The sequence below is a fragment of the Danio aesculapii genome, chromosome 19 (assembly GCF_903798145.1).
Source record: "Danio aesculapii chromosome 19, fDanAes4.1, whole genome shotgun sequence".
Taxonomy (NCBI): Eukaryota; Metazoa; Chordata; class Actinopteri; order Cypriniformes; family Danionidae; genus Danio; species Danio aesculapii.
This window is the reverse complement of record NC_079453.1, coordinates 8,956,105-8,980,825: the sequence shown is the minus strand read 5'-3', so window position 1 is coordinate 8,980,825 and position 24,721 is coordinate 8,956,105. Positions and strand designations below refer to the sequence as shown.

General features: G+C 35.8%; 1 protein-coding gene across 8 annotated transcripts in view; it reads left to right on the top strand.

The window, feature by feature from the left end:
- The window catches only part of rxrba (retinoid x receptor, beta a), a 31,406-nt gene extending 9,079 nt beyond the window's left edge, over nt 1-22,327 (top strand). For 3 of the 8 annotated variants that reach the window (XM_056479603.1, XM_056479601.1, XM_056479609.1), the window contains 8 exons: nt 2,246-2,269; nt 4,769-4,929; nt 7,921-8,050; nt 8,223-8,355; nt 13,515-13,556; nt 14,022-14,113; nt 16,904-17,009; nt 17,336-22,327. In XM_056479603.1, the coding sequence (XP_056335578.1) occupies nt 2,246-2,269; nt 4,769-4,929; nt 7,921-8,050; nt 8,223-8,355; nt 13,515-13,556; nt 14,022-14,113; nt 16,904-17,009; nt 17,336-17,483 (836 nt within the window). In that variant the 3' untranslated portion in view covers nt 17,484-22,327. The remainder of the gene's footprint in view (nt 1-2,245; nt 2,270-4,768; nt 4,930-7,920; nt 8,051-8,222; nt 8,356-13,514; nt 13,557-14,021; nt 14,114-16,903; nt 17,010-17,335) is intronic. The other 5 variants (XM_056479605.1, XM_056479602.1, XM_056479608.1 and 2 more) reach the window with 3 other exon arrangements.
- Nucleotides 22,328-24,721: the final 2,394 nt, after the last annotated feature.

The window sequence follows — 24,721 nt, the reverse complement described above, 5'->3', positions numbered from 1 at the left end:
AAATAATCTACTGTAGATAAATTATTAATAACTGCTACTACTGCTACTAAATACTACTAAATAATAAAAATAAACATTAATAAATTCAAATGCACTAATTCTATATTTAAACAACAATTGCTGTACTTTTATTCTATTATTCATTTAATACATTAATACTATAATTTCCTATCTATAATCTCCCAATGTTGCGCCAATATTGTAGTAAATCAGTGGAGTCACTTTCAACTGAATTGGTAATGGGACAGTGCTTTGTCTGCACTATTGAGAATGTTAGCTTGGTTTCATCTTTGCTAAATTCTAGCGCTTCTCTTTAGAGATAGACTTAAGATCAATTCAAAACTTGTGCACATTTAAACAAACCTAAATATGGATTGGTGTAATATGCAAACATTAAATCAAACATGCTATATTCAAACATTATGCTAACATTAAATCAAACATGCTATATTCAAACATTATGCTAACATTAAATCAAACATGCTATATTCAAACATTATGCTAACATTAAATCAAACATGCTATATTCAAACATTATGCTAACATTAAATCAAACATGCTATATTCAAACATTATGCTAACATTAAATCAAACATGCTATATTCAAACATTATGCTAACATTAAATCAAACACGCTATATTCAAACATTATGCCAACATTAAATCAAACACGCTATATTAAAACATTATGCTAACATTAAATCAAACATGCTGTATTCAAATATTAAAGCCAACATTAAATCAAACACGCTATATTAAAACATTATGCTAACATTATATCAAACATGCTATATTAAAACATTATGCTAACATTAAATCAAACATGCTATATTAAAACATTATGCTAACATTAAATCAAACATGCTGTATTCAAACATTATGCTAACATTAAATGAAATATGCTATATTTAAACATTATGCTAACATTAAATCAAACACGCTATATTAAAACATTATGCTAACATTAAATCAAACATGCTGTATTCAAACATTATGCTAACATTAAATCAAACATGCTGTATTCAAACATTATGCTAACATTAAATGAAATATGCTATATTTAAACATTATGGAAAGATTAAATCAAACATGCTATATTCAAACATTATGCTAACATTAAATCAAACATGCTATATTCAAACATTATGCTAACATTAAATCAAACATGCTATATTCAAACATTATGCTAACATTAAATCAAACACGCTATATTCAAACATTATGCCAACATTAAATCAAACACGCTATATTAAAACATTATGCTAACATTAAATCAAACATGCTGTATTCAAATATTAAAGCCAACATTAAATCAAACACGCTATATTAAAACATTATGCTAACATTAAATCAAACATGCTATATTAAAACATTATGCTAACATTAAATCAAACATGCTATATTAAAACATTATGCTAACATTAAATCAAACATGCTGTATTCAAACATTATGCTAACATTAAATGAAATATGCTATATTTAAACATTATGCTAACATTAAATCAAACACGCTATATTAAAACATTATGCTAACATTAAATCAAACATGCTGTATTCAAACATTATGCTAACATTAAATCAAACATGCTGTATTCAAACATTATGCTAACATTAAATGAAATATGCTATATTTAAACATTATGGAAAGATTAAATCAAACATGCTATATTCAAATATTAAAGCCAACATTAAATCAAACACGCTATATTAAAACATTATGCTAACATTAAATCAAACATGCTATATTAAAACATTATGCTAACATTAAATCAAACATGCTGTATTCAAACATTATGCTAACATTAAATGAAATATGCTATATTTAAACATTATGCTAACATTAAATCAAACACGCTATATTAAAACATTATGCTAACATTAAATCAAACATGCTGTATTCAAACATTATGCTAACATTAAATGAAATATGCTATATTTAAACATTATGGAAAGATTAAATCAAACATGCTATATTCAAATATTAAAGCCAACATTAAATCAAACACGCTATATCGTGCGCTATATGATTAGCAATATCGAATTACCGCCCAGCTCTTACAGTAGGTATAGCAGAGACGTGTAGATTTTATAAGCTGTTAAAAAGGGCATTATCATAGACATCACAGCACAAACCGAAGAGGAGAGGAGAGGGGGAGGGAGGGCTGTTGTCACCACTAACACATGTCCCCCTCTCTCCCTCTTTTGTTTCCTCTCGTTCTCTCTCTTCCTCCCTCTCCTTCTGTAGTGGTCCAAGATGAACGACAACGATGTAAGGAGAAAGCAGGGAGGGAGGGAGGGAGGGATGCTTGTATATATATGTGTGTGTGTGTGTGTGTGTGTGTGTGTGTGTGTGTGTGTGTGTGTGTGAGAGAGAGGGAGTATGTGGGAATGATGAATGAATTGCTCTGTAGAATTTTAGTCACAGCCATTAAAGGGTTCATGTCATCTTTTATTTTTTTAGGTCCACTTTGAGTGCTATAGCAATCTTGTTTTTTAAGCTAAACGTAGAGGGCTGGTTTAATTTATCCACATTTTAGTGTCTTTAAGATATATTTTTGAAGTCATTTGTTTTCCAACTGATCTATAATGGGATAGTTCACCCAAAAATGAAAATGATTTCATTGTTTACTTTCCCTCATTCGTATTTTGAAAAAGGCTTGTTGATTGTATCCATTGACTTCCAAAGTAGGAAAACGGTTACCATCGGCCGGCATTCTTCGAAATTACTTATTTGTTCAACAGAAAAGAGGAATTCTAATAGGTTTTGAATAAGTAAATAATAGCTGATATTTAATTTTTGGTTGAACTATCCCTTCGTTGTCAGACTGATTTTGTCTTAATGACTTTAAAAATGAACTTGAGACATATTTCTAATGTGAAAATGGATATTCAGAATTAAAAGTGCTGCACAGACAAAAACAGCACATTTTTACTTGTAACTATATTAAAAAACATATTATATTGATATTTTTATTTCTGGTGTTTAAGAGTTATATTCATTTGCCATTTTCTAATTACCTTACCATGACCATATGCACTCATTTTTTTATTTTTTTATTTTATTTTACCCACTCCTTTTTTTTTTTTTTTGTAGACACTGTAGACATTTAAGTGTCTTCTATTTGTCCATTTCCACTTAGTGGTATGGTTTGGTACGCTTTTATGGCCGTTTCCACTGTCAAAAGGTACCACAGCGCAAACCGTACCATAAAACATTTTGGGTACAATTTCGAAAGGTTACCTAGCACAACAAAAGGGTACAGAAAGGCGGAGCAAGACACGCAGATACGTGATACGTCATGAGATACGTCACTTGTGCATACACAACAAACAAAAACAAAAAGCACCATTTTTAAATACAAAGCCGAGACATTACACTGTAATAATATATACATATGATAACGAGCCATGGTCTACCCGAGCTTAAACAAACCATGTCGTCATCTTGATGAACAGCCACAAAACCAAGAAGAATAGCAAAACTACCCTGTGCCCCGTAGTTGTTTACAAGGCCGTCTAAAGGGTGAGCGGTTTCTCTTTCCCGTTTGCGCTCGCCACGCGTCTATATTTAATATAACGAACTTCTTGACCTGATGATAATAATGTGCGCTTGATTATTGAAGCAATTCTGACATCTGATCAATGTCTGAAATAGTAATAGACAAATGCATAGTGACGCGCGAAAAAACAAAGAGGCAAATTTGCCTTCAGCAACCTAAAGCATAAACAAACTGCCATGTTTTACTATTATCATGAGCTTTTGGACTATCAACTCGGAATCACGGAATTACTTTCTAACAACAGGATACATGTGCTGGTGAAGATTAAAGGTACAGATGAAAGGTTGCGGGTTGTTTTTATACCCAAATAAGGACTAAATATATGCTGTGTGTAGTTTTTCTGTAGTTTTTCTGTAATGTATCGGAGACTGTAAGGGTCCGTATGTGTTCATATGTGTTGTGTTTATTTTATATAATTGCAGACGTTACAGTAGGCTATTTCACATTATTGATCTGCAGTTATAATCAAATCATGTTCATAGAAAGGTTAGTAATGAACATTTATACATAAGTATTAATGTGTATAAAGCATTTTTACTGTTTTGTAAGAAGTGCTTCTCATATGATATGTGAACGACCCGTACAGCTTTACGTTACATTTCCTCGAGCGAGAATGGAGTTGAGTAAAATTTCTGTCATACACCCACCAAACCATTGGTACACTATTGGCAGTGGAAACACAAGTGTGATAAAGGTGACTCCATACCGTACCACTCATACAGTACCACTGGAAACAGGCCATTAGACAGATGCCAAAGTTTTTATTTTTTTCTCTAAATAATTTTTTGAAGGTTATTGTGCGTCAGTGTTTTGATTCCACATGGTATGATCCCTTTAAATGACACAATGCAGCAGAAACACTATTCATGTGAGAATGTTGTCATGAATATGTGCAATAAGGCAACTTTGTAGCCTTTTCTGGGTCATTGAAGAAGGAATGTCGCTGGAGGACTTTGAATGTGTGTGTGTGTGTGTGTGTGTGTGTGATTGAATGTGTTAAACTAACCAGGAACTACATGTATCTGTATATCTCTGTGTCTCTCTACATCTGTTTCCATCTTTACCGTTTTACCTATTCATCCCCCCCCCTCCCCTTTCACATTCTTTTTCCCCATTATGTTGGCCTTTTTCACACTATCCTGCACTCTGCCCTTCATCTCCATTTCCCCGTCTTGTACCTCTTCCTCATTTCCCTGTGTGCGATGCAGCCGTTCAGGAGGAGCGTCAGAGAAACAAAGAGCGCGATGGAGAGGTGGAGTCCTCCAGCGCTGCCAATGAGGAGATGCCCGTGGAGAAGATTCTGGAGGCAGAGATGGCCGTAGAGCAGAAAACTGAGCTGCACGCTGATGGCAGCTCAGGGGGAAGCTCTGTAAGTAACCTATAAGCGTGTTAAGGAGGATTATTGACCTTTAGTGCTGGGATTATTTCGTTACGTGATTCAGATCTTCAAGGAGATTGAGCTGTAATTGTAGCAGGCCATTGGCAGTGAGATGGTGGATTGGTTAAAAGCAGGAAGTTGAATAGAGACAGTCATTCATGTTAAAGCTTTGATTTGATGCTTGAGATGTACTGTCAGACTGTGTGTTGACATGATACTGGAATTTCAACTTTGATACGATACCTTGATAAATATCGATTTTTGATACCATGGGGAACAAATCCTGCCACATTTAAAGTATGCAAATTAAATAAAAAGGGAAAAAATAAGTAAACCATATAATGCTTATACCAGGTTTGTCAGCAGTCCTTAAATCCAAAAAGAAAGAAAGAAAGAAATAAATATAAATAAATAAATAAATTGGCGCAATTTCTATCTTATTTTCTGAATAAAACAAACATGTTAATATCTTATTATTATTTTTATTATTATTATTAATAATAATTATTCATCACCCTGTTGGTGAGAAGAGAGAGTGCGAGAGTACAAAGCCATTATCGATATAAACCAAAAGCAAGGTTGAATCGTTTCAAATATTTCAGTATCGATATTTATCTATACTACTACGTATATCTGGTGTTATCACCTCTAGAGACTAAATGAGCTAATTTTGAATTGTAAATGACAACAAAACATCTACAGTGATTGTATTAGCAATGTTTCTTGTCAAATATTTCAGCCAGATGAGCAAAAAATATTAAAATGCCCACACTAATGTGAACTCAATTATAGCAGATACATTGCACTGTCTACACTGCCTTGAGTTTGGTTTAATCGTACTTGAGTTCCATTTCCCATTTGGTTTCTGAGTGAGTTTGCTCCACCGTGTCTATCATGGATCTTAAAAAAACAGGAAGATAAATGGAGACAGTCATTCATGTTAGGGCCTTGACACAAAAAAGCAGACAGCAAACAACTAGCACCAACAAAATACAACTGTGTTGTTGTCTTTGAACCAAAAAGCTGGACATTAACACACCAAACAAACGAAAGTCGACTGAAACTAGAGTCGTGTTCAGGAGCACTTGTCTTTCTGCTCCTCAGGGGTGGGCAGTTGTCTGTTTTTTCATTTCACAAAGGGAAACCAAACTTCCAGCGCACAAACAAAATGGCGTTAAGTACCATTAAAACGGTAATTGTCACTTGCCATAGAAGGATTCGCTCCTGCAAATAAGTCTGGTAATCTAATAATCCATATCGAAGTGCAAATATTTGGGAAATGTAGCACCCAAAGACACAAATAAGGAGGTGTGTGTGGTGTGAGGTAATATAGTGGACTAATTAGTTTACAAAACTAATTCGCCTGAGCCAAAATGGTGCCATCAAAATAATTTGGTTAAACAAGCTACCAGAACACACACTATGCTTTTTCCTAAGATCAGTCATCTAGTTAAAACCACAAAATAGCACAACAGCTTTTGTGTATGTGTGAATTTGGATTTTTTTTTTTTGGGCCGCAGTCTCGAAATAAAAATCAATTGTAATGTCAAGGTATAAAAATAGCTCCAGTGCTTCCCATTTGCAGTGACTTTCTTGTTCTTGTATCTCATCATATGCTTTGCTCTGGTTTCTGAGAAAGGGCATGATTTTGATCTCCATTAAGACATGACACAAGCAGGAAAACAAGTAAATGAACCTTGTTTCAGTTCATTTTTACAACACATCCCAAAAACGGTCATGTCAGGTCAGCATGTGAACAGGAAGTGGTATTTTGTTTTAACTTGTCATATCCATTCAATCACATGAGTATTTGCAGTACAAATGCAATCCGATCAGTTCATTTTGAATTATCTGTGGAAGTGATCAAAAGCGGACAAGCTCAGTTTTTTTTTACCTGTATTTAATAAGTGTTGTCCACTTGTGGTAAGACTTATGAGGGTCTTGTCTGCAAAGTATTATGTGGGTTTTCCAGATAAATTCGCAGGTCTGCCTTGGAATCAGCTGTTTTACAGTTTTTTAATCATTTACATTTTCTTACTGTTGTTACATTTAACCTATAATGGTTGTTTGATATATTTATATATATATATATATATATATATATATATATATATATATATATATATATTTCTTTATTTAACCAGATAAAAAACCCATTGAGATCAAGATCTCATTCACAAGGGTGACCTGGCCAAGAGGTCTGCAACACACGACTTGTGAAAAAAAAAAAAAATAATAATAATAATATTATTAATAATAAATAGAAAATCAATATAGTGTAAAAAATACAGTTCAGTTGTTCAGCTTTACCACATTTCAATAAATTAAAAACACATACATTGAGAAATGGACTGTTGTTGTTTGTTAAAAAGGATAAAGCGAAACGATGTCATTGGGATGAGCTCAGATATTTTTAGTTCAGACTGAAGAGTATTCCAGGATGAGGGGGCGGCATGACTAAAGGCTCCCTTCCCTATTTCAGTTCGAAGCCGGGGAACAGTCAAATGATAAGATTCACTTGACCGTAGGGCATACTGGCTTTTAGACTTATGAAGAAGGGAACATAGGTATGAAGGCACCAATCCCAGAAGAGCCTTATAGACAAGAGTCATCCAGTGGGTGTACCTTCTTACACTCAGAGAGGGCCACTCAGCTTTGGCATACAATTCACAATGATGAGTAAGTCTTTGACAGCCAGTAACAAACCTTAGAGCACTGTGATATATGGAGTTTAAAGGCTGAAGACATTTGGTTGAAGCAGTCATATATAAAACATCACCATAGTCAATCAATGGTAAAAATGTTGCACACATAGTAAAATCCAAGCTTAACTCTCAATTTTCTAACCAAATTTGCTATATGTTCTTTGAAAGAAAGCTCCTGATCGAGTAGAAAGCCTAAATACTTATAGCTGGACACTAAATTGATTTGTTGACCTTGGGCAGTGGTAATTAATGGTTGGTTCTGTTTTATTCTCCTCAGCCGAACGACCCAGTCACAAATATCTGCCAGGCCGCTGATAAACAGCTGTTCACTTTGGTGGAGTGGGCCAAACGGATCCCTCACTTCAGCGAGCTCTCTCTGGACGACCAGGTCATCCTGCTTCGTGCCGGTAAACCCATTTGCTCAGCTTTTGCCACTCTGTGTAACGTTTTTGCAAATTTTAATTATTTATCTGAAGCTGCAAAATGTTTTTTTTAGTGATTTCTTCCCCTAGAAAACACTATTAATATTTTATTTCTTTAAATATTAAGTCCACACTCATGCTCTGCTTTGTCTGTCAGGCTGGAATGAACTGCTCATAGCATCATTCTCTCATCGCTCCATCACGGTGAAGGACGGCATTCTGCTGGCCACCGGTCTCCACGTGCACAGGAACAGTGCTCACAGCGCCGGGGTGGGAGCCATCTTTGACAGGTAATAGTCATGTCCCGCGACTGCAGGCAGGATAGGCTAGTGTTTAACTTCAGTCTGCCAGTCAAGTGTTTGAGGTCAGTGGGCTTTTGAAGAGTCTTAAACTCTTAATCATTGCTAATTTTCAGAACTAATATTCTAATTATTTTCTACTTGCTTATAAATGTTGAAAACTGCTAGTGCTTGCTTTTGAAAACTGGCATTTAGAGTGAACAAAATGTTTAAACAGGGCTGGGCGATACAGCAAAAAGCATTTGTGATTAATTTTTCATACCATTTGGTATCGATAATTTTAAATTTTGGGGAATTTTAGGATTTTTTTTATTAAACCACTTTGTTTTAATATACCAACATTACTAAGGCAAATAGTTTTAATAGTCAAATACAAAAAAAACCAAACCAAAATAACATATTTATAATATTTACATGTTTATAATAAAAAACATAAGTGTTAAAGAGACTCTTAAGCTTGATAAATAAAATGTTAGAAAGTGTGTGCAATGATAAAGTGTAAATGCTAAACAATCAAATCAAACTTTAAGGTAGATCAACATCTGTAAGATGTGAATAATAATATTATTACAGTAAACCTCAAACTCTGTAAACAAAATTATGATAGTCAAATCTGAGCTTTCAAGTAAAGGAACCAACCATCATTACTCAAATACTTAAAGCAACATTACAAATTGTAAAGTGGACTATATTACTCCCTATGCTAAAAAAATCTTTCAGATAGGGAGCCAATGACTGGGATGCACTAGAAAAGAAACCAAAAAGCCACTTTGGTGACATCCTTACATTCTTTTTTTATTTACAGTCTCCTCGCTGCTGCTAAATGGCACTCATATTTGCGTGTGTTGTTTTGACATGAGGAGGCAATTACGAAACCCAGAACTCGCAAGTGAAAAGCACAAGCACGTAAATACCTTCATTTACAATGCACTTTGCACTCGTCCTCCTTTGGCGTCTCTCGTAACTAGGTGACCATCAACTGTTTTCTGAGAGGATTACAAACAGACAAACCATGGCTGCAGTTCCGATACAAGCTTTACTTATGGAGAAAATGAAAACAACACTGCAGTGTTTGAGTGCTCTGTGTTTGTGAACTGAACTTCAACACTGAAAACTGAACTGACACTGATTCAATTTACTATGATCTTCTATGTGAAGCTGCTTTGACACAATCTACATTGTAAAAGTGCTATACAAATAAAAGTGAATTGAATTGTTTGTCTGAGGTTATTAGCCTACCGTTATTACTGTAATGTGTATATTCCCTACAATGTGTGAAGCAGATTGGTTCTAGTTAAATAATTTGCGGTGCGCTCGCAGCATTCTGAAAACTTGAGATGTTTTCAACTAAGTGTAAGTTAACAGCAAAATGCGAGTGCGTCTGGAGTGCGTCATTTCCTATTTGCACGTACAAGTCGTGTTCCTGATTGGAAATTAACTTATACCCTAAAGCTTATTGGCATTTCTTCCAAGGCACCCGCTCAGCAGCCACATACGAAAACTATAGCGCTTCATACCGAAACTACATATGGAACTATTTTTTACCGATTTATAATAACCGATATATCGGTTTTATCGCCCAGCCCTATGTTCAAAAGAAAACATTTTATTTGTATTTACTGGCTCTTTTGAGCAGTTTAATGCTTTTTTGATTAATAAATACTCATTTATTTCCATCAGAATTTTCTTTTTGACCTCAGGCTTTTGAATGGTAGCACATAATCACATTTTTATTTTGTTGGAGTCCAACAATCAGTTATTGATATGTCTGAAGCTATTCCTTGTTGGAGTTGTGTACAGATCTGCATGTCACCTGCTATGCTTATGTCTGGAAAAGGATTAGGCCATTAATCGTTCGTCATACCCTGATTTGTGGTGCTCCTGAATCTTACTAGCATTGATTCTTGCTTTGACACATTTAAGCCTGCAAAGGTGGTTGGATTTTCCTGTCATGACCCAAAAAAAAAAAAAACACCTCCTGACAGCCTGCCGTCTTGACGCTGCTGTATAGTGCGCTTTCACAGAATGACACTGCACGAACAGACAAAACACACACACACATACAAACCCTTCATATGTGCACCAGTGCTCTCCTCTGCTTATAGTCTCAACTCACACTCTCATTTACATGATCAATGGAGTGCACGCTTGTTACGTCACTCTTAAGTCTGCTGGTTATTACTCACAGCAGCTGTTTATTTCCAGGAACAAATTGAATACATTTCTCCCAAGACTTCCGGACTTTGTCTCATGCAAATCCAGGAATAATGAGCTACAGGCTGTTGTTATTTTGTAAAATGAGCTCATTCTAGATGTTCTGTGCTACAGTTTGTTGTGATGTTCATATATGAAGTTGTCTTTTGTTGCCATTCATCTTGTCATAATGTCTCTGCTTCAGAAATGAGCCTCCTCCCCGTGCTTGTGCTTCACTGTCCGTCTCACCTGAGTTTTGCAGCGCTTCATTGTCATCCTGTTGGTGCCATGTGATGTGTGTGTGTGTGCATATGCTTTCTGCTTTGCTTTATCAGCCCATGCCTTAGATGCTGTTTAACCCTCTATGCAAAATCTGTTATGTCTTCAGAATCATATTATGTGCTTTTATTTTAATAATCTGCTTAATATTGTAGTCTAAAACAATGATGCGTAAATGTATAACATGAATGAGCAGTTATTTTCCACCACAGTCAATTTGTTTTTGTTTTAAACTGGGCTCAACCGTAATGATTTTTATTTATTTTAAGGGAACTGTTCAAAAGTGTCTTCTGGAGTAGGGATGCAACGATTTGAGGAATAATCACGTTATCACGATTATTATCCATTCATTATTTCAAATCACTACAAGTTTGAAATATAAGTTTTCATGTGATTTTCTAAAGTGTTATTTATTGCTGCTCGGCAAAATAATACTAAAAAGAAACAGTCCATTTCTCTTTAGACTTAAGTGAATTAATTAAACAGATTAATTTTACACTGAAAATAAATGACAGAACAATGAATAAATAAATAAATAATAATAAGAATAAATAAAAAAAATTGTATAAAAAAATTGTATTTGACTAATGTAAACCTTAAGCTACATATTAGCTAAGTATTTCCCTTTTAAAGAGAACAAATTAAGTCAAAGGCCGCTGAACCTCTTGTCTTTTGATCAACTATATTACAAAATGTTTGGTCTTTCATTTTGTATTTTTAAAAAAATATTTTATATATCGTGTATATTCCATATAAAGTATAAAGCTGAGCGGGCCTTTTCTTGTCACGTGACTCGTGGTGCGCTTGCAACATTCGTTCAACTGGGTGCACCTGGAGTGCGTTGGCGCGTTGATCTTAATATTCTCCATTGTAAATAACAAACTTAAGCAAAAACGACGATCTCTGTGAACTGCTTCAGCCATAGTTAAAGGTGCAGTAGGTGATCTGAAATACTATTCTTTAGCATAGTATCTTTGAAAGGAAGTCCCTCCCCTGCCGTCCAAAGCCACGTCTCCTGAAATCATGAACGCGCACCGTAAAGATGACCGTAGACAACCCACCAGATCATGTCATTCGCCGGTTTAAAAATTGTACAGTACTTTATAATACTACAATTCCGAACAAAAAAATTTTATTTTTTCTAGCACGTTTTCAGTTGTGTAGCAAGCAAAACTTGTCATAATGTGCAATATTTCTGAACGACACTTCCGTGCATATAACCCATTCGTAAGACAACAAAATCTACATAAGCTTTGCGTGACTAAAGTAGTTTTAAAACATAACATTACCTGTCTAAAAGAAATACTTCAGCCATGGCGTCATCATTCCTCCAATGTGCAAAAGTAACTCCAACATTGATTCAGAGTTTTAAAAAGATTTGATTCAGCATTTGTTTTTATGAACGCGGTACGCATGCAAACAGCGGATCTGCGTGAACAGATGCGCAGATGTACAGATCTGCATTTGTTGACAGACAGTTTGGGCTACTTATCAGAATTATGGGAATTGTTTGCCTGATAAATTTTAATTGGACGAATATTTTTTTATATGTCCTGAATATAAAAATACATATAAATACATTTAGATCATTTACTTTAATCATTACTATTGGATTGTCAAGAGACTTTCAACCAGCACAACAAAAAATGGTTCAATCACCTACTGCACCTTTAATCCAGTGTGGGTGGGTATTAGTTTCCATGTACAACCTCAGAACTTCAAACTAGCCCACAGTTGGCGTAACTTTAAGTTGCAGCAGTTTTGTTGCGTGCAGAAACGTGTTGAGAAGCTTCTACGATTAATTAACCGTGATGAATTAAAGCACGCTTAGTAGTGAAATCGGTTAATCGTTGCAACCCTATTCTGGAAGAATTTTAGAGTGTTATTGATCAAATTGAAATTAGCTATATATTTTTTTTGACAATGTTGTTTGTAATTTGTTTTGTACAATGAAAGATTAAGAAAGTCATGATTGTAAATTATATAGTAAATGTTTACTACAAGTGTTGCCATGATTAAAGCCAATGCTACTGATATGGCATTAAAACACACATTTTTATTTTATTCCAAGATTTTCACTGGTAGAAATCTGAAATGAAAACCATTTTTTATAGTAAAAAAATGTTAACATTTAAAAAAAAAAATAATAATAATAATTAGAAATTTTGTAATTGCCGAAAATAATTGAAAATTGAAATGCACATTTATTATATTAACTTTATTATAAGTGATGCTTAATTTTTTATTGTTTATTATTATTATTATTATTATTATTATTGCTTACAAATTTACATCCGAGTTTGTAAACAACACTGCTCAAAAATAAATGTTTGAATAAATATTGCATTTACATGAATAAATTCTAAAAGCATCCATCGTTATTGTTGAGCCCTGGTGTTTGATCCTGATTTTTATTTATATTTCCCCCTTCATGTTATGTTGTGTTTGTTCTGTGCTGGGAATTCTCATTTTCAAGCTTCGCTGCTGCCGCCCCATGAGCCCGTCTGCCTTCCCTTTCAACAAGAGCCTGTAGCTTGTTACTCTTTGAACTGGGCCTACCGCCAACACATTGTGGAGTCTTTAACGTCTCTGCCTGGGCCTTTCTGGAGCGGGGAGACATTATATAACAGTGAAATGTATAATGACATTTGAATAACACGTTGTGATTGAACACACAGGGAGAGTGCGCACAATGCAGAGGTTGGGGCCATATTCGACAGGTAATGACACTCCGCCACACGCCATAAACAAAAAAAACAGCAGCAGTCAGGAAAAGCCTGTAGCTTGAGACAGTTTATTTTGGATATAGTTATATGTCTGGGGCTGTTTGGGGCAGGTAAACTGACCTTGTCTGTGTGACTGCTTGCTTGTACTCACAGTGTTAACAGGAATGACTGATGTTTTACATGGCATGCTATATGTTTTTATTTTTTCATTTGCATTTCTGCTTGTTTTGTTATGCTTTTAAGGCAAATTCTGGAGTCTGTTGTGTTAAATTGTGATTTTGTTTTGTGTATTTTGAAATGTGGCTCTGAAAAGGCTCCATTGAGCTTTTTCTGTTGCCTAATGCGTTGTATTTAAGATATTAACGTGAATCATCTATTTTTTTATTTATCCCCCCTCCTGACTTTCCCTTCCTGCTTGGCATCCCTCGCTCTTTCCTGCCCTCATTTAAATGGCATCAGGGTGCTGACTGAGCTGGTGAGCAAAATGAGGGACATGCAGATGGATAAAACAGAGCTGGGATGCCTCAGAGCCATCATCTTGTTCAACCCAGGTCAGATCCCATTTTCGTAAATATTTCATTTATATTTGTTCTTATTAGCCATTGTAAAATATGTATTTTGCTCCCAAACACTTGCTTTTTTTTATTCAGTTGCATATTTCCATTGAAGACGACACATACCCAAATACACTTCATTGAACATGTACATATAGACATCACCTATATACTATATAACAGCAGGTTACTATGTTAAAGTTATTTGTAACTAATAAAGTTTTAGTAACTAATAGGGCTGGGCGATAATTCAAGAATGAAAATTATCACTATATATTTTTTTTTTTCCGATAAAACAATAATGACAGTTCGATAATTGCTTGATAATGTTAACACTATGCATAAGGCTGCGCAGGCATTTTGCAGCCTGCACTTCTGGATAATATTAAGATATTTTCTTTGACATCTGTACCACTATTGTCCCTCATCGACGGTAAAATAGCCAGTCTTCAGATATTTAAAGTACATCATCACCAAGGAGAAATCAAATGCTCAAGACAAAATCTTTAAAATAATGACATATTAAAAATGCAGCAAATAAATGACAAACGTTTGCAACAGCATTAGATCATTAATTAAATCCTTATTTTCCATGGAGCGAAACCTCATCTACCTGCACAGTTGTGTAAGATGGGCACAAACAAAAATATATGCACTTTTATTTATTTTTGTTTGAAAACGTATCTTTTTGCAACGAATTTCGTTTTGTATAATTGTATCTTAAATTTTTATGTATTTATTTTGTTGGTCAGTTATCTACAACATAAACAAGAATAGAATGAATAATCTCTGAAGTGAAGCGCTTCAAAACAAGTCTGCTATAGTGTATGCTGTAGCGCCAAAACAATCCATTAAACTGTTTTCACAGTTTGAATTTAATTTATTTAATCAAGCGGCTAGAATGACCCAGGACAGTCTTTACAAACTATTCGCAGCACTGATAGTATTATTAGATTACTTCGGAAGAATAAACTCAGTCTGAAGGATGAGAGAACTCAGAAACTCATTGTGTGAATGGAGATGCTCCCCGCATGTCGGCCGTGATGCGCGGTTTTTAAAATGAAAATCTGCATAGGCCTATTCGTGCCAGTCTTTCAGATAAAATTGGTTAAAACACATTCGGATATAACCGAGATCTGTTCATAACAGGCTTTTATGCATTCCGCAACATACAATGTCAAGAGAGTGACTCCATAAGATAAGGTAAACTGCACACGCTTGATTATGTAATGCGTGGACGCGTCTCACAGCGCAAAGCATAACTTAACCTTTAAATGTCCATGCTTAATTTGTCATCGATAAGGTCTATCAATTAAGGGTTATTGACAATCAAAAGATCAAGTAATCGCTAAATAAAATACATTAAAGGATATTTCACCCTAAATTCACCATACTCGCTGTTAAAAGGACAGTTCACCCAAAACTGAACATTCTGTCAGCATCACCTTTTCTTGTTTCAAACCTGTTTAATATTATTTTCTGATGTATACAATAACTTGTTGGGTAATGTCTTTGGTTGTTAAAAACCTAAACAGTAAAAACAGATAAAGAATTTCACAAAATGTGTTAAATCAGCTGCAAAAAGCGATTGACCTGCTGAAAATCCTTTAAAATTGATAGATATAACGATTTGACATTTATCGTGATAATTATTGATATCAACTGATATGAAAAAATTATCGTGATAAGATTTGTCGTGATTTTGATTGTATTGCGTGATTTTGATTGTATTGCAGTAACGTGCACCTTTTGTAAAGTTGCTTTGAAACTATAATTATTGGAAAAAGCGCTATACAAATAAACTTGAATTGAATGTTAGTTTATTTACTGTTGTCTTTTTGTTTTTATTCGATTGTTAGGATTGTTGTGTTGAGAAGGCAAGAGAGTGTGATTTGTGTTAGTTCGCTTTAGGGTTCTGCTGAAAGTGTTTGCATGTCAAAATTTTGCCTGAAACCAGCTATTTTTAGTTCAGGGCCAGAAGCATTGACCTGAACAGAGATGTTAAAATAACTTCTCTGCTGACACTGTTTAGCAACCATTTTGTGTTCACATAACAAATCTAAAGTGCAGCATTTTGCACTATTGTTTAAAATTCTTTAGTTTCATAGATTATTGAATGAACTGTGTTTTTTAAATATGTGTTATATGTAAGAAACTTAAACAGTGGCAATTTCAAGCCATTTTAGGCCAGATTGTCTTAAATTGTTGATTTTTGTATGTAATTTTTATTTTGGTGCATCACTGATTGGTTTTGTTTATTGTTTTAAAACTAAAATGTTTTTAATCAATGTATGGCCAGTTATTGTATCTGGTACTTTTAGTATTGTAGTATTTTAACTTCAATAAAAATAATAATGCAATGTTGGATGTTTTTATATGATTTATTTTTAAACCAAATAACACGTCCTGACTAAGCAAACCATATTTCTGTAAATGCAACAGAACCATAATCTCCCTCGTTGAGAAGTCAAATTATGGAGTATGTGAATTATTTAGTTTTCCTGGTCTTGACATTGAAATTAAGAATTTAACGACAGACTTTACAGCAGTCAAAGTTGAACCAAATTTTTACTCCTATTCTTGTATACTTTTATATGCGTGTTTATAAGTATGCAGTTGTGAATCAGTCTATATTTAGATCAAGACACAAGTAAAACACTACAATTCTACAAGTCTTAAATTCTTATGCTTCCACATTCCACTTTATTGTTATACAAGATTCTTGCTGATCTGCAAAATGTTTGCGTATTCATGATGCATGATGGCTGCTTTTCATCTTATGTGCAGATGCAAAAGGATTGTCAAGCCCAAGTGAAGTGGAGTTACTGAGAGAGAAGGTCTATGCATCGCTGGAGGCCTATTGTAAACAGAGATATCCTGACCAGCAGGGAAGGTACAATACATGTTTTTTTTCTCCTTTTTGAAACCCTAGTTCATTGTTATTTATGTTTTTTTTTTGTACAACGAATGATTTAGAAACAGTTATGATTGTGAATTATATATTGAATACTTAGTACGAGTGTTGCCATTAATATAGCCAATGCTGCAGATATAAATATATATGAGAAACCCAAGTAGCAACTAAATGACAGAAGAACTAATCTATTATACTCTTTATAGGATAAATCCTGGTGGAAAGTGGGCAGTTACTGTTTTACTGAAATGTTCTGCTGTTATTGTAGCTGAATGCAGTTTCTCCACATCTGGCTCTGTTTTCAGGTTTGCCAAGCTCCTTCTCCGGTTGCCAGCATTGCGCTCCATTGGCCTCAAGTGCCTGGAGCACCTGTTCTTTTTCAAGCTGATTGGAGACACCCCAATCGACACTTTCTTAATGGAAATGCTTGAAGCGCCTCATCAGCTGACCTAACCTGGACCAGTCTCGATCCAGTTCAATCCGGTTTGCACCAGGGTATCGCAGTACCCCCTGGACTCTGGGGCTTTACTGTGTCTCACTTCCCAATAACACCTTCCCCTCTACAATCCTCTCCTCCACATTCTCCCTGCCGCACCTTCAAACCAGTACAGCCACAAAAAAGACTCTTAAGCTGTCTGAAAAAAAAAAAAGAGATGTTTTCCATGTAACGTTTTACACCGTATGAGCTGTCCAGAGAGATCTTATTTTTTCGAATTCCCTGGAGGGTCTAAATCATAAGCTTTGTTTTAAAGACTTCAGCTTCCAGTTTTAGAACTCTCGTATTGATTCTAGAGATCTCAGTGTGTCGTTTTGGTTTCTATGTTACTCTGAATGCACGAACTGTACTTTTTTCTTTTGTTTTGTTTTTGGGGTCACTGCAGTTAGACAGCCCTTCGGCTGAATTTACAGTGCATGTGTGACTGGAGTGAGAATCCGGCAAGCCCTTTGGCTGGTACGAATCAAGTCGTGGCAGGCCTGACCCTTTGTGTTTGACTGTGGAAAACTGCTAACATGCTATCTTTGGGATTTTTATTTTGAAATCCTACTTTGTACTGTACTCATGAAATGAGTCCAATTTATAAATGGCATTGGAAATTCTTGGCCTGCTGCATCTGGCCCATATGAAATGCAGGCCGGGGTTTTACATTTGTGAATAAATGTATTTAGGTTTTGTTGGACATGAATTTTTGATCATGATCCATGGAGGGCCTAAAGGCACAGATTAAATCTCGCAGGAAAATCCTGCTTTTTTTGGTGGCAATAGGAGGAATGACCTTGTTATTTTTGTGTTGTTTTTAAATGAGCAAATGTGTTGGTATTGGTTTCTGTAACTTCTAGAGGACCTTATACCTTTGCCGTTTCATTATTCCCACAAGTTCCTTTGATGCATTTTTCTTTCACCAATTGTTCAAGTGGGAACCAAATCCACACAATGGGAACCACACCATACCCCCCAATAGACAAATATTTATAAACTGTGTGTGTGCTGTGAAGTATGTCCAACCACTCTTGCCCTTTCCATGTCTTCGGTGTAGCAGGCCTATTTTCATTTGTGATTGTCATCAGGCTCCTATGGAATTAACTGGTACTAACTTTGGCGTATTAAAACCACAAAAGTGATCTTGATTTGGTGTAGAGGCTGGGATACATTACATGACTTTGCCTAATTTTGGCTATCTACAGTTTAGATTAGAGGAGTCTATGCTTGTTGCTGAATTAGAAAGACAGTCTGCAGATTTTGTTGTCCAAGTTGACTGACTGCATGGAAAATTGGTGTTTGATTGGCACAGAAGTCTTTGAATATCAAGACCTGGTTGACATTTTGAGCCAATCTTAAAACGCATCATTTTGTGGCACAAGTGTGTGTGCAATTTGTTTTTGTTTGGATAATTTGATTTGGTTTATGATGCACAGTTTTTGTGTAACTATCTGAAAAGTTCTAGATAATGTAATGTATCGCAACCTTAATGTGTCAGTCTAGAGTCATCTTCTACATTCCATCTGTTCAGGTCGCCTCCTTCAAAACTACGGTCATCTGTCTTATTCAGCAGGAAAGGAGGGTGCAGGGCTATGTGCGAGTTGTGTGTTCTGTGTGAAAGATCGAAGTGTCAAAACCAGCATCCATCACATCTATGCATTTATGCGAGAATGATCGAGAACATGCATCAGGGAGAGAATTCAGGCCATTGAACAAGATCCAGCAAATGCACCAGTGTTAATGGTGGAAACCGTTGTTTTATATGCCCATTGGTTTTTGTGGCTCAAACCAAGTACTTTTAGGCAGAGACTTGAAATCAAATACTCAGTATTTGAAGGTTTTATAGGGAAGAATGAATTGAGTGGTTCCACCTGTTTTGGTGCTAAAAATGACAACAGTTAGACACAAATGTTGACACCAAAATAGACACGCACAGCTGTGGTGAAAATATGCAATTTCTCCAATAAGCTTGAATTTGATATGCCAATTTCTTGTTTAATACACCATCTTCTACATGATGATCAATTGTTGTATCCAGCTATATGCAGATATTGCTCTCTGAAGTGTTTTTTTTTTTTACATCTGTAAGGTGCTTAATTTTCCAGTATAATCGTGCAGTACATCATGTAAGATGGTTCACAGGATTGATAGGTTGTACTGTATTCTGTAAAGCTAGCCATTGACATATGACTGAATCTAGACTTCCACTTTGTGACTATTGTTCCCCATGTGTTTTTGGTAGGGCCAGTGGTCTTTTTTATGTGATTAACAACTGACCCTGGTCCAGTAAATTTGGCTTCCTAGTAGTTTAGCTTCCTCTAAGAGTTCTTGCATGCTTGTCCACACCGTTTTCATAAATCCAGGAATTGAGGCTAATTCAGGTGGTGATGATGGTCTGCTCGATACCGGAACAGCGGGAAGGTCATTTGATTGTGCACTGTATGCTTGTGTTTTCACGTGGGCGACTCGAGTGTTGCCAGAGTTGTCAGTCAGCCTACGGGGGAGGTGTATTTGGGTATGTGTGTGCGTGTGCGTCCTGTCTATGTGAAAGATGCATACAAAAGTTATCATGTGGTGAATCGCTTCACTGTATTTCCTTGAAATGGAGTGCAATGGCCCCAGTCTCCTATTACTTGATTGCTGTTTGCCATAATCGACTTACGCTTGACTACATATTACTAAAAACATACGCTGTAAGCTCTTTTGGGGTCCAGGATTTATTCCCCCACCCTCTCAACTCTTTCATAATCTCACATTTTAACAGTTCTCAGTTAGTTTAGGGTTGCAAAGCATTCATTGAAATGAACAAAATATATATATAAGCCTTGCGCAGGTTTTTTTGTACCATTTTCAGTTTTGTTACAGCAGACCGTAACGCTTCAGTTATCCGTAATGCACCTGAACTAATTCAGCACTGCCAAACAGGTGCGACAGGAGAGTTTCTAACTAACCCCTACTGGTCGACTGTGTACTGTGATGATCACTTAACAGAACCCCTAATGCAACTATTTATACCCAGCTGAGAGACAAAGAGAGAGAGATTCAGAGGGTTCTGTTGGTGCATTTTTTTTCCTAAGGCCTTGTTGCTGCAATTTTTGTCACACATGTTGGGGAAAAGCCCTCCTGTTTGTGTATTTGAAGCCGAGTGGCGCTCTGAAATATGCACAGTGCAAACTGAAATTAATCTCCGCCTGAGAATGAAGTGGTTAATATGCACGTTACAGTCTGAGAGCTGATTGACGTTGAACTTCGTTTGTGGTTTATCAGCGAATGTTTGCTCGAGTAAAGACAGATCTGCGTAAGATAGGAGGGAAGAAGGTCAGGAGGGTTCACACAGGTGAATTACACAAAACGTATGTTTACATGACACCGCTGTTGGCTAAAAATGAGAGATTTCTTTTATTGTTTATTCATTTAGCCAGTTAATTTTAACGCCGTCAGTCCTGGAGGGTCGGTGTCTGGCAGAGTTTAGCTTCAACCAAATTAGACACCCTTGAACCAGCTAATCAAGTTCGTACTAGGTGTTCTAGAAACTTCCTGGTAGTTATGTTGAAGCAGGTTGGAGCTAAACTTCTTGGGCACCCCTGATTTAAAGGGATAGTCCACCCAAAAATGAACATTTACTCCTATTCAGGTGGTTCTAAACCTTTGAGTTTCTTTTTTCTGTTAACCACAAAGTTGATATCCATAGTAATAAAATCAAATACTGTGGAGCTCAAAGTTTCCAACATTCTCCACTGTCTTAATTTGTGTTCAGCAGGTGAAAAGTGAAGGGTGAATAATGACAATTTTCATTTTTAGGTGACTATCCCGTCAAACACCACCTTAATTTGGGGGTGGGAAACTCTTTTCAAAGTGCACACTTTTGAAAATGACGTCATTTGTGTAAAATAAAGTAGTCGTGTCATGTAGCTTGTACAACCAGGACAACAGTGGCAGACTAGAGAACTCCGCAGGTGTTTGTTTCTTCACCAAGAGACATAACCAGATATTGATCAACGTGAAGGGTTGTTTTTGTAGTGAAACATTTTGAAAATGGGTGGAATGAAAAACATTCCCATTTTTATCTCAGAGCTGTCATGTAAACGCCTTAAGAATGTGTCCAAGTCATACTTCACTGCAAAGTAAAATCTCATTAGGTGCCCATTTTCACTTTTTATGCAGAGTGTTTTTATTTATCCTGATTCAAATTGAAATCGTTGAGCTACAGTAATGGAGATTACTATTTAGATTAATTTGATTGACTAAGTAAATGTCAGAGTGCATTACTGAAGTGAACTTTTGTCAAAAATATTTCGTTGTTGGTTTTGTGGTGAAATGTGACATGGACATGTTCTTGTGCGATTTCATTTAAATAGGAACGTATTGGATTGATGTACAGATGAAGGAGGGCTACTCAATGGATGATTTTGTACTTTAAAGTGGGTAGGCCGATGAAAATGGTGATTGTTTTTGGGAGTCTGAGATTACGGACTTGAAAGTTTTCTTAATTTACTCCCACCAAAAGAAAAAAAAACGACAAAAATATTGCTTCTCAGTATGTTTTCTGACTGCTCTTTTCTTATGCTTTACATCTTTGTGTATCCTGATGTATTAGTGTAAACTGTTATGTTATTTGGGGTCTTTTCCCCCTCTCCTCAACCTTCCCTCTTCATTTTTCTTGTCTAGTTTTGAAATCTGTCTCCAGCAGTTGTGGAAATGATTGACTGTACGGAGTGTGGAGAAAGAGAAAAAAAAAATCTTTCTTTTTGCTTTATTGTCATTAATTCAGAATCTGTTTTGTTGGATGTACCATGTGTAAGTAAAGGTTTTAATACAGCCCGGTTGTCAGCCTTTTATATTCTCTAAGACATGTACTCATGCATTTCAACTGCCAGACCTTTATAAAAATAAAATATAAGGAAATACTATAGGAAATACTTGGCATTTAAAAAAAAAAACTTGCGCTGCATGATATTGGAAAAGTTTAACATAGCGATATTTATTTATTGTGCGATTATATATTGCAATATGAATACAATTTCACTAGAACTATTTGGAGATTGCAATTGGGATGATTTTGTAGGCAAACGCATAAAACATAAACAATCTACAAGCATAGATAAATTAAATAAAGAAAAATAAACAAATTAAATAGACAGCTTTTTATTGTTTTCTGAGTCGTCGAATTGTATTCAGGTATACAGTAATTGAATAATTAATTTTAAAATAATACTGCAGTCTTTGTTTTTTAAACCATTCAATGAAATTAATTATTATTTGTCAAATTTAGATGGTACAATTTCTTGCGCCTAAATGCTTTTAAAATCCTCAGACAGTCACAAGCCTTAAAGAAACACTTGCGAAATGATCAATTATAATCCAGACTTAACATTGCATATATACTCATTGCGAATGATTGATCAATGATGATGAATGATCAATGCTGAAATTATCTATTCATTCATTTTCTTTTCGGCTTAGTCCTTTTTTTTTTTTTTTTAGTCTGGGGTCGCCACAGCGGAATGAACTGCCAACTTTTCCAGCGCATGTTCTATGCAGCGGATGCCCTTCCAGCTGCAACCCATCACTGGGAAACATCCACACACACTCACGCACAATTTAGCCTACCCAATTCACCTTTAGCGCATGTCTTTGGACTTGTGGGGGAAACCGGAGCACCCGGAGGAAACCCACACGAACATGAGGAGAACATGCAAACTCCACACAGAAATGCCAACTGACCCAGTTGAGGCTCGAACCAGCGACCTTCTTGCTGAGAGGCGAGCGTGCTACCCATTGTGCCACCATGTCGCCGAAACAATATATTGGCCAGCCCTGATGTAAACACTTGATATTAAATTTCACGCAGTATACTAATGTGCCTAACATGCAGTGCCCGACATGAATACGTTCACCCTCTTTGAAAATTGATTTTTTAGTTATTCCTCAGTGAATATGGGCAATAAATGTTGCAGCTTTTTACAAAACTATTTTATGAAATGTTTATATTCATTTAGACATCGAGAGTGCATTCACTCGACATCTTTATAATGAGAAAATAACATTTAAATTCAAATGAGACGTAAACTCCTCAACAGATTCAATTAAACATAACATAATTTGTATGACCTCATTGATTTTTTTCTGTTATTTACAATTTTGTTGTTGTTTTAACATCATTAATTGGGATGAACCAAACTTGACCAAGCTTAAAGGGATTATTCAACCGAAAATGAAAAATAACTCATTTACTCACTCTCAAGTGATTTTAATCTTATTTACTTTACTATGCAAGCCAGTGGTACAGCTTTCTTCAAAATATCTTCTTTTGTGTCCAACAGAAATACAGTTTTAAACAAGTAAAGGCTAAGTAAATGATAACAGAATTGTAATTTTTTTGGTGAACTGCCCCTTTAATGTCCTGAAGTAAATATTTAAGCAGGTCAATAACGTTATTCTCCAACAGATTTTGGATTTAAAATTGCTCTCTCACCTGTGTTTACTAAAAGAAGCTCTTCATTTGTGAGTTGGGTGAGTCTTTTTGGTTTTGGGGTCTCTCGGGCTCTTAGGTGAGCTGGTTTGGTCTTCAGTCCAGCAGGACCCCCGGGCCCTGAGCCGCTGCTGGCGCTGCAGTGACGCGCTGTGGCCGCCAGAGAGAGCGCTCCTTGAACGTCACTCTAACAAACCAATGGTATTCTCCGACTCAACTCTTGACTCCTCCTTGTTGAAGTTCTGGGCCACACAAGCAAAATGATCAGCAGGCGATCTGACTTTCCTGGTGTAACTGATTAACATGTATGTATATACTTATGTTCTGACAGGTAAATCTGGATCTAGCTAACAAACACTCACTAAGCTTGTCTTTGGGTGTCATTTATGATACTGTGGAGCTTATATAATTAATAACCAAATAATTACTTTAAATGACTTTAAAACCTGTATTGTATGTTTTCTGACACATAAAATGCTTCTTATATGCGATGTCGTGCGTTTTTGAACCCGCTCTCCATCTAAAAGCCCGTTTTCGTGTGCAAAGTGCACCTTGGAGTTTCTCAATCCACCGGCAGGTGGAGCTCCTACAATGACTCCTCTGTGCTGGAACGATGAGGCCAGCATATTTTCGCGGTTGTTTGCGCGGTAAACATTCTGAGTCCTGGAGCTGACGCCAAAACCTAATCCTTAACCATTTGTAAATTTTGTTTGCAACATTACCCGTTTCTGTCACATCTCA